At 43.5% G+C, this 15,303-nt stretch overlaps 3 protein-coding genes across 3 annotated transcripts; 2 read left to right on the top strand and 1 right to left on the bottom strand.

Moving 5' to 3' along the window:
• The first annotated feature begins 1,764 nt into the window (after positions 1 to 1,764).
• LOC123045655 (kinesin-like protein KIN-14N) lies at positions 1,765 to 12,104 on the top strand. Its single transcript, XM_044468798.1, has 16 exons — positions 1,765 to 2,188; positions 2,617 to 2,761; positions 2,841 to 2,950; positions 3,031 to 3,150; positions 3,234 to 3,437; positions 3,542 to 3,751; positions 3,833 to 3,907; positions 9,495 to 9,641; positions 9,715 to 9,838; positions 9,930 to 10,039; positions 10,285 to 10,446; positions 10,537 to 10,736; positions 11,069 to 11,150; positions 11,227 to 11,331; positions 11,414 to 11,518; positions 11,607 to 12,104. Exons 1-16 carry the CDS (start codon positions 1,937 to 1,939, stop codon positions 11,772 to 11,774), a joined length of 2,319 nt encoding a protein of 772 aa, XP_044324733.1. The 5' UTR covers positions 1,765 to 1,936; the 3' UTR covers positions 11,775 to 12,104.
• Positions 12,105 to 12,153: 49 nt separating this feature from the next.
• Positions 12,154 to 13,120, bottom strand: LOC123045656 (photosynthetic NDH subunit of lumenal location 3, chloroplastic). Its single transcript, XM_044468799.1, has 2 exons — positions 12,784 to 13,120; positions 12,154 to 12,677 (listed from the first exon to the last, which is right to left on the bottom strand). Exons 1-2 carry the CDS (start codon positions 13,052 to 13,054, stop codon positions 12,283 to 12,285), a joined length of 666 nt encoding a protein of 221 aa, XP_044324734.1. The 5' UTR covers positions 13,055 to 13,120; the 3' UTR covers positions 12,154 to 12,282.
• A 660-nt stretch (positions 13,121 to 13,780) lies between these two features.
• On the top strand, positions 13,781 to 14,556 carry LOC123045657 (extensin-like). The gene has a single exon (XM_044468800.1). The coding sequence runs from the start codon at positions 13,876 to 13,878 to the stop codon at positions 14,467 to 14,469; it is 594 nt and encodes a 197-aa protein (XP_044324735.1). The 5' UTR covers positions 13,781 to 13,875; the 3' UTR covers positions 14,470 to 14,556.
• The last annotated feature ends 747 nt before the right edge of the window (positions 14,557 to 15,303 follow it).

The following is a 15,303-nucleotide window of genomic DNA, read 5'->3' as shown; positions in this document are numbered from 1 at the left end:
GAATAATTCAAATCTTAATTACAAAGGCAATTTCTAAATTAAAGGATCAAAAGCAGACGCTCTGATAAAAAGATGAGTAAGTTGAATAGAATTAGATGGGCAATTAATTGCAACTAGATTAGCCGAGAACCAGCTCGGGCACGTCCAAATCGACGATGGTGAGTGAGAGAGCGAGGGGAATGGAGATAGGATTTGTCCCAGGGATCAGGGGTGGTCTTATCCCCTCGGGGGTGCCAGGGGATGGCCGACACGTCACCCAGGGCGTGACCATGGCGTGGATGGCCGCCACAATCCCTCTCCCTCCTGTAGAAGGAGGTTGGGGATGAGGGAGGTGGGCTGGGCCTCCCTATAGCAGGTAGGCCTAAGTGCACAATAGTTGTTTATGTTTTCCCCTTTTTTCTTTCCCATTCTATTTATCTCTCATGTGTTTTGCAATTGTTTTTGTAGTAAATGAAACTTGCTCAACTTGAAACTTGGCACATAAATCAAACACGTCATTTCGAGAGCACACACATATTTTGGGAAAATTTTGGAAAACATTAATATTTGTTTATTTGAAAAAAGGTCAATTCAATTGTTGTTGGACTTGTTTGAATATTGCTAGGGGCATTTTCAGAATCCAAATGAGGTAGGTTTTATTTTTACAAATACTTGGGATTTTATGGGATATTACCAACAATTTTATGTCAGTATTTGAAGAGATAATATTTTGACTTGCACTTAAAATTTGAATTCGAAGTTGGATTATTCCTTAATTGCATTTAGGCTTTATTAATCCTGATGACTGGCACGTTAAATGACTTTATTTAATAATTAGGGTTTGGGGATGTTACAGTTTTTTAGTCATCTGCTTGGGATATCATTTTGCTTTAGCCCATCTTAGTATTGGTGTTTTTTTATGGATTGCCATGGCAACTTGCACAAGCTGAGCTATCGCCATATGCAAAACCCTCTGTTTATTAAATGAATGGAGATATTTTATAAACATGGTAGAGTCTCGACCCTAAAGAAAAATGAAGAAACCCAATAAAAACAACAAATAAAAGCAAACAAATTAAGCCAAAGAAAACCAATGCAAAAGAACGAAAACAAAAAGCAGAGAAAGGAACAAAGAAATCTGATGAAAACCAAGAAAGAAACAAAGAAAAACTGAAAAGCGAAAAAACAGTAAAACCGAGAAAGAAACAAGGGGGAAAACAAAAAAACAAGTAAAAATAAAAAGGGGATAAAAAGTAGAAGCTCAATGAAAAAATAAAGGGAAAACAAAAAAGAGAAGAAAACCGGTGAAGGAACACAAAAATCAAAAGAATAAATGAAAAAATAGAAAACGAGAGAAGATATATTTTTTAAGGAACCATGGAAAAATATATCCAACACAACTTTTTTTAGACAAACTCACAACGCTTTTTTTTGTGTGCGTGCGCAATGCTGTTTTTACGCCGTCACAATGTTTACACGGATGAAGGTAAAGTTGCTGGGTTGACCTAATCAAACATGATGACCAACCCCAAAATAAGTACAAAAAAAGTACATTTTTTTTAGGCAAACAAAAAAAGTACATGGTATACGAGGTTGTGAGCCTCAACATTAAAGGTTCTAAACTCATGCTTAAAAACAGGTGTGAGAACAGGCCGGCCCAGTACTGTACAGCAGACAAAAAGGCTACTCTTGCTGTGAGCGAGATATAGCTCTCGTGGTAGTTTTCAGCTGGACATCCCGCTCGTTCTACTCATCTTCTCAAAAACAGATCCCGCTCCTCCCCCCATCCCCACCGCACTGTCTCCGCCCCTACGCTCCTCCTCCCCGCGCCCCAACCCTAAAGATCCGCCATTTCAAAAAACAAAACCCCAAGATCCGCCCGTGCGCTCCTCCTCCCAGCGCCCCAACCCTAAGATCCACTGCCGCTGCGCTCCTCCTTCCCGCGCCCCCCACCGCCATGGCCACGCGCGACCGCGCCGCCCGCTCGGCGACGGCCCGCCTCAAGGAGAACGACACCCAGTCCCAGTCCCAGTATGGCAAGCGCCAGCGCACGGCCGCGGGCCCGGCACCGCGCCCGCCGCTCTCCACGGCCCCCCAGAACGCCGCCGCGCCTCCCCCCGCGGAGGCCCCCATCGAGTTCGCCGGGAGGGAGGACGTCGACGCCCTCCTCAACGAGAAGATTAAGGGCAAGAACAAAATGGATTACAAGGTATGGATTTTTCCGCAAAAGACAACAAAAATACTAGTGGATTTCCCCGCTTTTGTGGAATGGCCTTGCCTCTTGTTTAGTGTTGCCATGTAGCCATCTCCTCTCGGTCTAAATCTCCAAAAAAAAAACCCTCCTCTCGGCCTGACCCTTTTAGGTGGGTAGGCGGAGACACGAAATTCTGGATTTTAGCTTGCAAGAACAATTCAGAACAGTTCTGGACTCTCTTATCTGCGCTCAGGTTGTAGTTTGTCCCGCCCCTAACATGTCATGCCTCTACTGTGTGATGAATACATAAGTGAAATTCCATGATTTTGGTCCTGCCTCAAACATGTCTTTCTGATGAATTACTATTTCCTGCTATTCCGAACTGATGATTATGGTCCTTGGCAGTGTTCTAAACAGCATCAATTGTTTGATTGCTTCCACAGGGAAAGAGTGAGCAGATGATTGAGTACATCAAGAAGCTGCGTGCTTGTATCAAATGGTTGCTCGAGAGGGAGGACGCAAACCTCGCTGAAATCGGGAAACTCAATGGCCTAATCGATGCTGCAGACAAACATCATGCTGAAATTGGTAACACTTCTTCATCTGACAATGTGCAAACTTTTGCAATTGTTGACTGTACTGACTGAATTGGTGTGTTGCCATCCAGTGTCTCAGTTGGAGTGCAAAATCCAAGAATCCGTGGCAATGAAAGAGGAGCTTCAGAAACAATATGCCTCTTTAGGAGAGAGCCTAAAGAAAGTGGAAGCTGAAAAAATGGTGTTGTACCTTGTGCTTTTCGCTAATTTATCTTTTATGGACCAACGAGCAATCTGTAATCACAACTTTGTAATGTGCAGGAGTGCCTTCGATCTTATGGAGATGAAAAGGAGGCTAGGATTACTGCAGAATCTTCAAGAAATGAGCTTTCAGAAGAACTCAACAGAGTTAAGTTGGAGCAGAAGCGTCTTAATGATCAGGTATTATTGTTGTTCAATATCTTCTCTAATAAATTTTTTATTTACCATTGTTCATGTTTTAACAGTATTTCTATTACATTTAGATCAAAATGCTTCAAGATACAAATAAGAGGCTTCAAGAATACAACACTAGCTTGCAGCAATATAATTGCAACCTCCAAGCTGATGCAACAAAGAATGCTGAAACAATAGATAAGCTGCAAAAGGAGAAGAATACTATGGTTGAAACAATGAATGGTTTGAAAGATCATTCTAACTCAGTAAAGTTGCAGCTTGATATGACAAAGGTAATATTTTAGTTTTCATCTTTTTTAATTGCATTCTTTACGCCTTCAACTTTCTTATTACATTTATAAGTTACATACTCATAGCTAAGCCTTTTACTCTGCAGTCTTCACAGAGTGAAGCTTTGAAACAAAAAAATAACTTATTGAATGAGGTTGAAGCTCTCAGAGCTGAATTACACCAAGTAAGGGATGACCGTGATCATAAATCAGCTGAAATAAATTCGTTGTTGAGTGACTTGGGTGCGTACAAGGAATTGACAGGAAAGTCTTCGTCAGAATTAGAGAATGTCATGATACGATGTGATGCACTTGAGGTATGAACCTATGATTATACACACTCAATTATAATGCTAGCCATTTCAATTAGGTTGGCTTATTTTTTTTCAATCATGCAGGAAACTTGTTCAAACCAAACTGAGAAGATTAAAACACTGCAAATTCAACTTGCCTCGGCTAATGAAAAGTTGAAGGTGCGTATTTTTATAGATGATGTTTGTTTCAGCTTGTAGAATCTATAGTTTCTGACTTGCGATTTATGATTAGCCTCAAAATAAGCATTTATAGCTACAAGCTGCAAACTGTGGTTCATTTGTACTCCCTCCGTCCGGGAAAAGTTGTCATCAGTGTAGTTCAATTATAACTTTACAAAAAAACCCTTTTCATTTTAAATCTAGTGCTAAGCAGCCCTTCTTCTTCCCCCGACGCCCGCCAGCACCGCGCGCCCCAGCCTCCGTCTCCCCCCCCCCCCCCCCCGACGCCCGCGGGCAGCCGCCGTAGGATCAGCCGGCGACGAAGTCTCACTTGCGCCGCCGCCCCTGCTTAGCTGCGCTGCGGAGGCGAGCTTCGCCGCCGCCCACTTGCTCCTCCGTGGCGACACCTCGACGGGCGGCGATTCCACGGCTCACGGGCGGCTCTACTCGTCGTCCTTCTCGCATCCCCGGTCGCAACCCGGCGCGCCAAGGTCAGCCACTCTGCTGCGGGAGTTGGGCAAGACCCTGGTCGCCGCTGCTCCACCGCCGTGCACCAAGGTGACCAGTGCATCCACCGTAGGGCCCAGCGCTGCCGCCCACCTGCTCCTCGTCGATTTCTTCTTCGTCCAGGCAACCCAGCTCCTCCTCGCCGCCTCTGCTGCTACTGAAAGGTAGCCAGCGCCCTGAAATCAGTGTCAAGTTGATGTTAATTTGTTGTGCAGATCAAATTGGTGTCAAATTGAGGTGAATTAGAGTAGCAGCGGATCATCTAGTCTGTAATTTGATGAGCGTGCGCGCGCACGCACACACACACACACACACAATATTCAGTCTATAAAAGTAAACTGTAGATGCACAAAAATGTACAGTAAACTGAATTAGTGAACAAGCAGTGTTACTCATAGGCTTAGACTGAAGGACTTGCAGAATTCAACAGCAAATGGAGTACCAAATTAATTACTCAAAATTAATTACCAAATTAATTACCCAAAATTCAGTTAGATAACCACTGATAGAAGCATGTGAAGGAGCAGGGGCAGGGTACTTTACCTGAGTTTGCAATGGTTGGATCAAGACCAGGGGTAGCTGGAATAGATATTGATGCTTTGAAGTTTTCCAAACTAATAAGTGTTGTGAATGTGATCTGTAACTTAAACTGAGAGCAGTACAAATGTGCTTGTGCTCACATTACTAGAATATGTAACTTAAACTGAGACTGGTCATTCCAGGTCAAATCTGCAACTTAAACTGAGAGCAAAAAAATAATAAAAAAAATAGAGCAAAGTGTTATGAATGTAATTGTAAATTTGTAACTTCTTCTTCTTCTTATTTCTAGCACACTGACACAGAAGATTTTTGCTCTGATTCACTTTTAGTCTAAAAAAAAGGCATGGCACACTAGAGAAAAAAGAAGAAGAAAAAGGAAATCATGCCTTACAACAACAACAACAACAAAGCCTTTAGTCCCAAACAAGTTGGGGTAGGCTAGAGGTGAAACCCATAAGATCTCGCAACCAACTCATGGCTCTGGCACATGGATAGCAAGCTTCCACGCACCCCTGTCCATAGCTAGCTCTTTGTCGATACTCCAATCCTTCAGGTCTCTCTTAACGGACTCCTCCCATGTCAAAATCGGTCGACCCCGCCCTCTCTTGACATTCTCCGCACGCTTTAGCCGTCCGCTATGCACTGTAGCTTCTGGAGGCCTGCGCTGAATATGCCCAAACCATCTCAAACGATGTTGGACAAGCTTCTCCTCAATTGGTGCTACCCCAACTCTATCTCGTATATCATCATTCCGGACTCGATCCTTCCTCGTGTGGCCACACATCCATCTCAACATACGCATCTCCGCCACACCTAACTGTTGAACATGTCGCCTTTTAGTCGGCCAACACTCCGCGCCATACAACATTGCGGGTCGAACCGCCATCCTGTAGAACTTGCCTTTTAGCTTTTGTGGCACTCTCTTGTCACAGAGAATGCCAGAAGCTTGGCGCCACTTCATCCATCCGGCTTTGTTTCGATGGTTCACATCTTCATCAATACCCCCATCCTCCTGCAACATTGACCCCAAATACCGAAAGGTGTCCTTCCGAGGTACCACCTGGCCATCAAGGCTAACCTCCTCCTCCTCACAGCTAGTAGTACTGAAACCGCACATCATGTACTCGGTTTTAGTTCTACTAAGCCTAAACCCTTTCGATTCCAAGGTTTGTCTCCATAACTCTAACTTCCTATTTACCCCCGTCCGACTATCGTCAACTAGCACCACATCATCCGCAAAGAGCATACACCATGGGATATCTCCTTGTATACCCCTTGTGACCTCATCCATCACCAATGCAAAAAGATAAGGGCTCAAAGCTGACCCCTGATGCAGTCCTATCTTAATCGGGAAGTCATCGGTGTCGACATCACTTGTTCGAACACTTGTCACAACATTATTGTACATGTCCTTGATGAGGGTAATGTACTTTGCTGGGACTTTGTGTTTCTCCAAGGCCCACCACATGACATTCCGCGGTATCTTATCATAGGCCTTCTCCAAGTCAATGAACACCATATGCAAGTCCTTCTTATGCTCCCTATATCTCTCCATAAGTTGTCGTACCAAGAAAATGGCTTCCATGGTCGACCTCCCAGGCATGAAACCAAACTGATTTTTGGTCACGCTTGTCATTCTTCTTAAGCGGTGCTCAATGACTCTCTCCCATAGCTTCATTGTATGGCTCATCAGCTTAATTCCACGTTAATTAGTACAACTCTGAACATCCCCCTTGTTCTTGAAGATTGGTACTAATATACTCCGTCTCCATTCTTCTGGCATCTTGTTTGCCCGAAAAATGAGGTTGAAAAGCTTGGTTAGCCATACTATCGCTATGTCCCCGAGACCTTTCCACACCTCAATGGGGATACAATCAGGGCCCATCGCCTTGCCTCCTTTCATCCTTTTTAAAGCCTCCTTCACCTCAGACTCCTGGATGCGCCGCACAAAACGCATGCTGGTCTCATCAAAGGAGTCATTCAGTTCAATGGTAGAACTCTCATTCTCCCCATTGAACAGCTTGTCGAAGTACTCCCGCCATCTATGCTTAATCTCTTCGTCCTTGCTGAAGAAAAAAGAAATCCCAGAAACACTTAACTGTTTTAGACACTTTCAGTTAACTATTTTGAATTGTCCAAGTGACAGTATAGTTTCAGAAATCCCAGGTGACTGTATATTGTCCCAGTGACTATAGTTTCACAAATCCCAGAAAGTTGTTGCACCCCTTTACTGAAAAGGGACAAAACTGATCATGTACTCTGAAGAAATGTTGCAATATTGTCACAGTAATTACTTGATCAAAATAACTCTGTCCTTAACTGAATAAACTTGATTTAGTTAACTGAATAAACTTGCTGCTTATTTTTTCCTTGCATTTAAGTATATTGTTACAGAAACTTTGCCTACTTTTGTGTACTAAGGCACTGAAAACATGATCCTCCTCCTACATTACGTAGATCCATCCATTTTCTTATTTGAGTAATTTGATTTTATTTGAATTATTTGGATTAATTTGAATTATTTGAATTTATTTGATCTGACAAGTTGATGTTCAGTCAAGATCAAATTACTGTGACTAAATGTTCAGAGACCAAATGATCTTAGACTTACTCTTAATTATTGGATCATGAACTTGCAGTGACAAACATAATAAACAGAGAGCCGAAGACCAGACCTTGAACTACAGAATCTTCTAACAGAACTTTAGATGTTCTACAGGTCATGTACGACACCCAAGTTCGAACAAAAAAAATTCAAACAACTCCCAGGAGTACTTGACCTGAATTTTAGACTTAGCACTAGAATTTCCAAGGAGACAAGTTCTAACATAGGAATTTCAAGGGAATCAGTCCATTTCCTGCAGGAACATAAATTAAAGTTAGTGTTCAAAACTTAGCACTAGAAGACCAGTCCCAAACTTTTCAAACTTTGCATAATTACTTCAAGTGCTGAACATAAATTTAGAGTTGGTGACAATGATCATCAGAAAGCTCTGCAATAATTTTAGACTCACTAAAGACAAAATCTTGTCATAGTTGAGAACTTGGGATCCTTACTGAAAACGAAATCTAAGCAAGTTTGTGTTAAGAACTTGAGCTCCTTACTGAAAACATAATGTACAACAGTTTGGCCACAGGTTTGAAATCACATGAATATTTTGACACTATAGACTTATTTCTCGAAATGGTGCCATGGCAGCCATTTATATTGCTTCATGCCAGTACAACAATCAAGAGTTGAAAACTCAGTACACTGTGTACTCGAAATTTTCTACTCCTGCCAATCCAACAATGCAAAGTTCAATTTTCATTGCAAAATTCAGTTAGCATGTTAACAAGATCAGTTAACCGCACAGCCAAGAAAAGGCTTGCCAAAGAAGAAGAAAATGCTACTGATACCCTGGACTTCGTAGACTAGTGAATAGTCAATACCCCTATACCAATAAATCATGTCAGGTTCATCAGGAAAATTCCTGGAAGTAGAATGATAAAATGTGTGGTTCTGAACTCGAAAATTATTCAAGTGTGGTTCTGTTCCTTTTTTCAGTTTCAGCAGAACTTGAGTCTAGCAGGCTGAAGCATTTTGAAACAATGACAAAAGACTTGATTGCAGTCTAAAACAATGACAAAATTACTTTCCACATCATGAAACAAATGACAAATTTACTTGAAAAGGAGTACTCCATTTATCTACCTCTGTCATGAAAGGAGTACTCTACTAGACAGCAGCAGTAGTACAGCAAGTACTGCCGGCCGCCCTCTTAACTAATTCATTCATGGATGATTTTAATCACTGACTCATCCTGCTAGATCCATCACTAAAGCTAATTAGTAATTTGATTTATCTGACATTTGCTAGTTGACAATAAATGTTCACTCTTATCTCACATTTGCTAGTTGAAATGCATAAATTCAGTTGTTCAAGTTTCAGTCTAAGCTAGAATTTCCAGTTTACACACAGATGTTGTCAGGCCAAGTGCGATGCCCTAGTGAGACTGAGGTTGCAGTCAATTAGGTAAAAATAGGATGAGCTGCTGAAGAAATTAGGCAATTAGCCCATTGTGTCCCCAAGTGTGACCCCCTAGTTACACACAGATGTTGTCAGGCCAAGTGTGATCCCCTAGTGAGATTTGTCTGCCATGTTTTGCTAACTGAAGAAATACCAGTTGGCTGGCACGCAGTCTTAAGCAAATCTCAGAAGCAGCAAATTTCAGTAAAAAAAATTCAGTTTTTACACATAAATCATGGACGGGAATTAAAGGAGGGAGGAGCCGAGCTGCGGGGGAGCGGACCTCCGGCGCGACAGAGGAGTGGGGGAGACGGCGGGAGCTGTGCGTTTGTCAGGAATTTGCTGGGGGGGGGGGGTTCAGAAAAACACCACGGGGACAACTATTCCCGGACGGAGGGAGTATCACTATTATGTCCTTCATTATAATATTTGTAACAGTTTTGCATGTCTATTATTATTTAGATTGAATTACCATACTTTTAATATATGAAATGCATGTCTGTGTAATGGTTGTAATTGTTTACTATCCAGAGATCTAATTTGACAACTATGGAGACAATGAGTGAGTATGAAAGCCAAAAGAGAATGCTGGAGGACCTACAATTACGTCTTACAGAAGCTGAGCAAAAAATTGTGGATGGGGAGAAGTTGCGGAAAAAACTACATAATACTATACTCGTAATGATTTATTCTCCTAAGACTTGTACTAATCCCATATAGTATGTTTGTTTATAAGATTAATGTGTTGCAGGAGCTTAAAGGAAATATTCGTGTTTTCTGCCGAGTCCGACCTTTATTGTCAAATGAATCTGGAGCTGTTTCTTATCCAAATAATGGAGAAAATATAGGTCGTGGTGTCGAGTTGATGCATAACAGTATGTTATATTTACTTTTATTGCTGAGTATATGTTTGTGTACGATACTTGCTAACTTCTGTAAACTAACTTTTTTTCATTTTTTATTCAGCACAATCATATTCATTTGCGTTTGACAAAGTGTTTGATCATTCGGCATCCCAGGAAGATGTGTTTACTGAAATTTCTCAGTTGGTTCAAAGTGCACTTGATGGCTATAAGGTACTTTTAGTGGTGGTACAACTAACATTGTATTTTGAGAACTGAATAATAATAAATTCAATTAGGCAGAAAATTAAGAAAAAATAACTGTTCCAAAAGTACACTGTTAATCACTGTGCACTTCATCTAATTGTTTTAGCCGAGTACTTGTCTGTTTTTATTTCTTGTATTGAATAATTGAAAAAATAGTTTTTGTTTTCAAATTAGGAACTTATCATGGAACTAACTGATCTCAAATCATGTAGGTATGCATATTTGCTTATGGGCAAACTGGTTCCGGCAAGACACATACTATGATGGGAAATCCTGAGTTCAATGATCAGAAAGGGTTAATACCTAGATCGCTTGAACAAATTTTTCAAACTAGTCAATGTCTTATGTCACAAGGTTGGAAATATAAGATGCAGGTGTGTTCCAATTGATTTGTTGATTTTCTTGAACTGAAGACTTATCATGTATTATCTATCTATAATCCTAATTGAGCCTATTTTTTGTAGGCTTCAATGTTAGAAATATACAATGAGACCATACGTGACTTGTTAGCGACAAGTCGCACATCTATCCAAGATGGTGCTGCTTCAAAATATAATATCAAACATGATGCAAATGGTAATACCCAGGTGTCTGACCTCACAATCGTTGATGTACGGAGTATCAACGAAGTTTCTTCTCTGCTCAAACGGGCTGCACAAAGCAGGTTGACTTGAAGTTCTTTTGAGATTCAGTGAAACTACCATTAATCATTTTTTTATTTAACAATGATAAGTTACGATAGCACAAGCAAATTTGTATAGCGGATGCAAGTTCTAAGTAAGTTAAAAGCAGTATTTCCTTGATTTGAACTAAAACTTTTCTAAACATACATTTTGTACTCTTGTAATCAATGCTTAGTACCATGTTTTTTGTCATGCTACTCAGACTAACTCTCCAAAAGAGTGTTCAAGTTGGTTGCAATGTCTCAATTTTTTTGGTACTTGCATGTATATGTGCTGAATCAACTAGTATTTGTTTTTTCATTCTTGTTTGCAGATCAGTAGGAAAAACACAAATGAATGAAGAATCATCTAGAAGTCACTGTGTTTTCACACTACGGATTTTTGGTGTAAATGAGGTATATAATCTTTTACTGATAAGTTCAATTCATGCATAACCTTTTCTCAATGTTTGCGTTATTATATTCTGTGCAGGGAACAGATCAACAAGTGCAAGGTGTTCTCAATTTAATTGATCTTGCAGGCAGTGAACGGCTTAACAAAAGTGGTGCCACTGGGGATAGACTCAAGGAAACCCAGGTAGTTTGCTATGCCTTTGTTTTGTGAAGTGTACATTTGTAACATCAATAGCACATGTATGGTATTAACTTCAACTCTTTAGGCTATTAACAAGAGCTTGTCATGCTTGAGTGATGTTATCTTCTCCATTGCTAAGAAAGAGGAACACATTCCATTCAGGAACTCCAAACTGACGTATTTACTCCAGGTAATTTCATAGTACCAAAAGTAGGGTGTGCAGTCTCAATATAATGTAGTGCCATTTTACAACCTACAACTGTTTTCCATGTACACAGCCATGCTTGGGCGGAGACTCTAAGACGCTAATGTTCGTGAATTTGTCCCCGGAAGTGTCTTCTACAAGCGAGTCTATTTGTTCACTTCGTTTTGCTGCTCGGGTGAACTCTTGTGAGATCGGCGTCCCTCGTCGCCAGACTCAAATGCGCAGCTTGTCACAAGGATGAGTCTATGCAGTCAATTCACTGTCAAGTCCCATCCCACCCATGGGCCATCATTAATGTACGTGTGTTGTTTGTTTGTTGATAATTGAGGGATGCAATCCATCATTTGCACCGCATTTAGAGGTTGTATATTCTCATTTGCTTTGTTGTTTGTTCTTGATGATTATATTAACAGTCAGGTGTGCCGCGCTGACCTATCCATTTCAGTTATCTAATCTGTATCGGCTTTGATACTCTACTCTAGCGTAGAGTGATGGTACTAGTAGTAGTTGAGCTCTGTAGGTGTATTGGCATTCAGCCTTTTATTTTATTCTAAAAGCAAGCATTCAGCTTTGTTTGGTGTTGTTATGGCTTGGCTTGTATTAACTCTGACAATTGTTCATTCAAGACTAGAATCGTCGCATTTCTCAGTATCACCAAATGCACATTACATCACGCACTGAGGCTATCCTGGATAGAGCTTGAGGCAGAATTTTCAGTTCATGAAAGAACTGTTTGTCCTGGCTACTGGCTAGGCCATTCTTGTCATGACTTCCTGCAGTATGAGCTTTGTGTCAGCATAGCAGGATCCTATGTCAGCGTCATCCTTGGTGGTGACGGCCGCCTGCAACTTCTCGAAGCTGTCGAAGAGGCGGTTGGCTAGGTCGAGAAGCGGCGGCCTGGCGTCGGGGTCTGCGGCGGTGATGAGCTTGTCGAAGTCGTAGTATATGAAGGTGGCCTTGAGGCGGAGGTACTTGTTGACATAGTTGGAGGCTTCTTTGCCGAGCAGGTCCTCCAGCGCCAGCAGGTCGAAGGCGGAGCTGCGCACCCGGTAGGCATGCGCCGCGAAGCTCGGCCCGATGTCTGCCATGTAGATGCCGTTCTTCACAAAGGATCGCGTCCCCGTCTCGCCATTGTTGATCTCCTCTGCACCACATTCATCAGCGCCGGTTTCAGTTCAGCAGTTGAAGCCTCTCTAGGAATGAAATGCATCATGAGGATGAGGTGATATAGGGTAGAGTGGCGGTAGTACTGTTGCGGATCTTGGGCACTGGCAGGGGGAACTCGGTGAGCCACCAGCCGTTGTTGGCCGGCTCCGGGTCCTCATCGGCGTCAGCGTTGGCGCGGGCGGGCGCTGTGTGTAGCACAGCGGCGGTGGCAAGGCCGAGGCCTAGACTGAGGCAAGCTGATCGCCGGCCCGACGGCTCGGAGGCGTGGCATGTCACCACTCTTGGCCTCGGCCTCGGTGACGCGCCGCCGCTACGGACGATGACCTGGAAGCTTGAGAGGTAGGTGTTTGCCATGTGCGCCGTGGGACTGGATAGCGCTGGCGGCAGATGGAAGATGACTGGTCTGAGAAAGAGCTCTGAAATTATTATCTTTTCCTTTTGGTGAAATTGATGAAATTGCTTTGCATTATATTTTGTGTTTTTGGTTGATTTGTGTTGGGCGCACTGGAGGGGACCTTGTCAAATTGTGTCGATGTGCCTACTCCACAGTCGGCCATTCTTCCCTTTCTTCTCTTATGAAGGAAATACAACATTTTTTCTTTTTTTTTTCTCAAAAAGAAGCACACCCATTTTCTCCATGGGTTCGTTTTTTTTAATAAAAAAATCCATGTACTCTGAAAAAGGAAAAAGGTAGTAGTTGAGTACTTCATGGCAGTAGGACAAAGTGGAATACGTAGCGAGAGAATGGCCCTGCCGTGAACACAAGTTTTCACCTCATTTAGTGCTGTGCTTGTTCCAAAGGAGACGGATGGATGGATGACGGATCATGGAGGGGGGTGGTTCCTTGAGAGGAGCACCGAGCACCCAGCCACCCACCCTGCGCTGCAGCCAGCAGAGGTCAACGATAGCCAAGGCACCACCTGCGACCGATCTGCCTGGGCAGCTCCACTGTTTCACCCTGGGTAAAATCTGGACCGTTCTCTTGTTCGATCGGGCGGTGTCCCTTGTCTGAGCTGACCGAGCTCTCCAGGACATAGAGCAGAGGACCTCACCTGCTGCTATTTACTGCCTACACACACGAACGCACACGCTTCGCCAGTGCCTAGTGGAACAGAGACCATAGTACACTCCCCTACAGTGCCAGCCACCGGAGAGAGGGAGAGGGAGAAGCAGCCATGCGGTGGTGCTACGTGGGGAAGGCGACCAAGATCTTCTTGGTGGTCGTGGCTGCGCTCGCCGTCGTCGGTCTCATCGTTGCCGTCGGCGCCGTCATCCACCGCGCCAAGTCCCATCGCAACTCCGGCGCCGCCTGCGCCACCGCCACCGGCGGGTGTCAGCCAGTCCCGCCCGGGACCGTTAGCCAACAGCCATCCATGCCTTCCACCGCGGTCACCGCTCCGCCGCCGCCGCCAAATCCCACCTTTCCTGCGCCGGAAACCCCCTTGCCGCCGCCTCAGCCCCCTCTGCAACCGCCGACAGCACCAATTGCGTCGCCCTCGCCGGCCACATTTGCGTCCCCGCCGCCTCCGGACGTGCTGGTGCCGCCTCCACCAGCAATCGCGCCACCGGCGCCGGAATTGGCGTCACAGCCGCCTCCGACTGCGCTGGTGCCATCGCCACCAGCAATTGCGCCACCGGCGCCGGAAATTGCGTCACAGCCGCCTCCGGCTGCGTTGGTGCCGCCGCCGGCATTCGCGTCACAGCCGCCTCCGGTCGCGCTGGTGCCGCCACCGCCGGCCCCGGATGCGCCGAGTCCGACGTCGTCCTGACGCATGTCGCTGATTCTTGACTATTGATGACTCGATCTCAGAGCAGATTCAGGTTTTAGCGCACTGATTAAGGTTCAGGACATGGAATTAGTCTGCTGTCTTTTCTTTTCAATTGCCGGATTAAATCCTTATCACCCCCCTATCGCACATCGAGATTTCACCGATTCAAGTCGCATCTTTGTAATTCTAATTCTTGTTTACTTTGCTGACAGTCTCGTGCTCCTTCATGCAAATCATTTAAAGCAAAATAGTATTAGAATGTCATTTCTTGATGGAATCGGTGCTCTTATGGGTGCCAATTGAATTGACCACCCTGAGTTGGTCATCGAGACAAGGACTAGTCTATGACTCACGTTGACCATCTCTGATGTTGATGTTGCGCATCACTGTTAGAAATCATTGCAAAACAAGAGAACGGACAGATTTGCCACAGGAGAAAGTTAGCGCATTCAACAAACATCTGACATCCTTCTCTACTCTACTGTCTCGCTGTCCAACAAAAGAAAAGAAAAATACTTGGATTTGTTTAGATAACGATAAACGTGTCTAGATACATTCATATATTTAGATAAATCTAAGATACTTCCTCCCTTCGGAAATACTTGTCATCAAACTAGATAAAAAAGATGTATGTAGATGTCTTTTAGTTCTAGATACATCTCTTTTTATCCATTTTGATGACAAATATTTTCGGACGGAGGGAGTAAGCCACTACTCCCTCCGCCTCAAAATGTAAGACGTTTTAAATGTAAGACATTAGCTAGCAAAAACATCTTACATTATGAAACGGAGGGAGTAAAATATTAAGGTATTGCCCATTTGCACTGCAGTTGT

This window comes from Triticum aestivum, chromosome 2B (assembly GCF_018294505.1).
Source record: "Triticum aestivum cultivar Chinese Spring chromosome 2B, IWGSC CS RefSeq v2.1, whole genome shotgun sequence".
NCBI lineage: Eukaryota > Viridiplantae > Streptophyta > Magnoliopsida > Poales > Poaceae > Triticum > Triticum aestivum.
This window is presented reverse-complemented; position numbering and strand designations above follow the sequence as displayed.

Bases quoted from the DNA above. Each gene is read 5' to 3' on its own strand.
- LOC123045655 (XM_044468798.1), top strand. From the start codon at position 1,937: ATGGCCACGCGCGACCGCGCCGCCCGCTCGGCGACGGCCCGCCTCAAG. The intron at 9,839-9,929 runs GTATGTTATATT...TTTTTTATTCAG, and splicing joins TGTCGAGTTGATGCATAACA to CACAATCATATTCATTTGCG. The intron at 11,519-11,606 runs GTAATTTCATAG...CCATGTACACAG, and splicing joins AACTGACGTATTTACTCCAG to CCATGCTTGGGCGGAGACTC.
- LOC123045656 (XM_044468799.1), bottom strand. From the start codon at position 13,054: ATGGCAAACACCTACCTCTCAAGCTTCCAGGTCATCGTCCGTAGCGGC. The intron at 12,678-12,783 runs GTACTACCGCCA...AATGTGGTGCAG, and splicing joins AGTGCCCAAGATCCGCAACA to AGGAGATCAACAATGGCGAG.
- LOC123045657 (XM_044468800.1), top strand. From the start codon at position 13,876: ATGCGGTGGTGCTACGTGGGGAAGGCGACCAAGATCTTCTTGGTGGTC.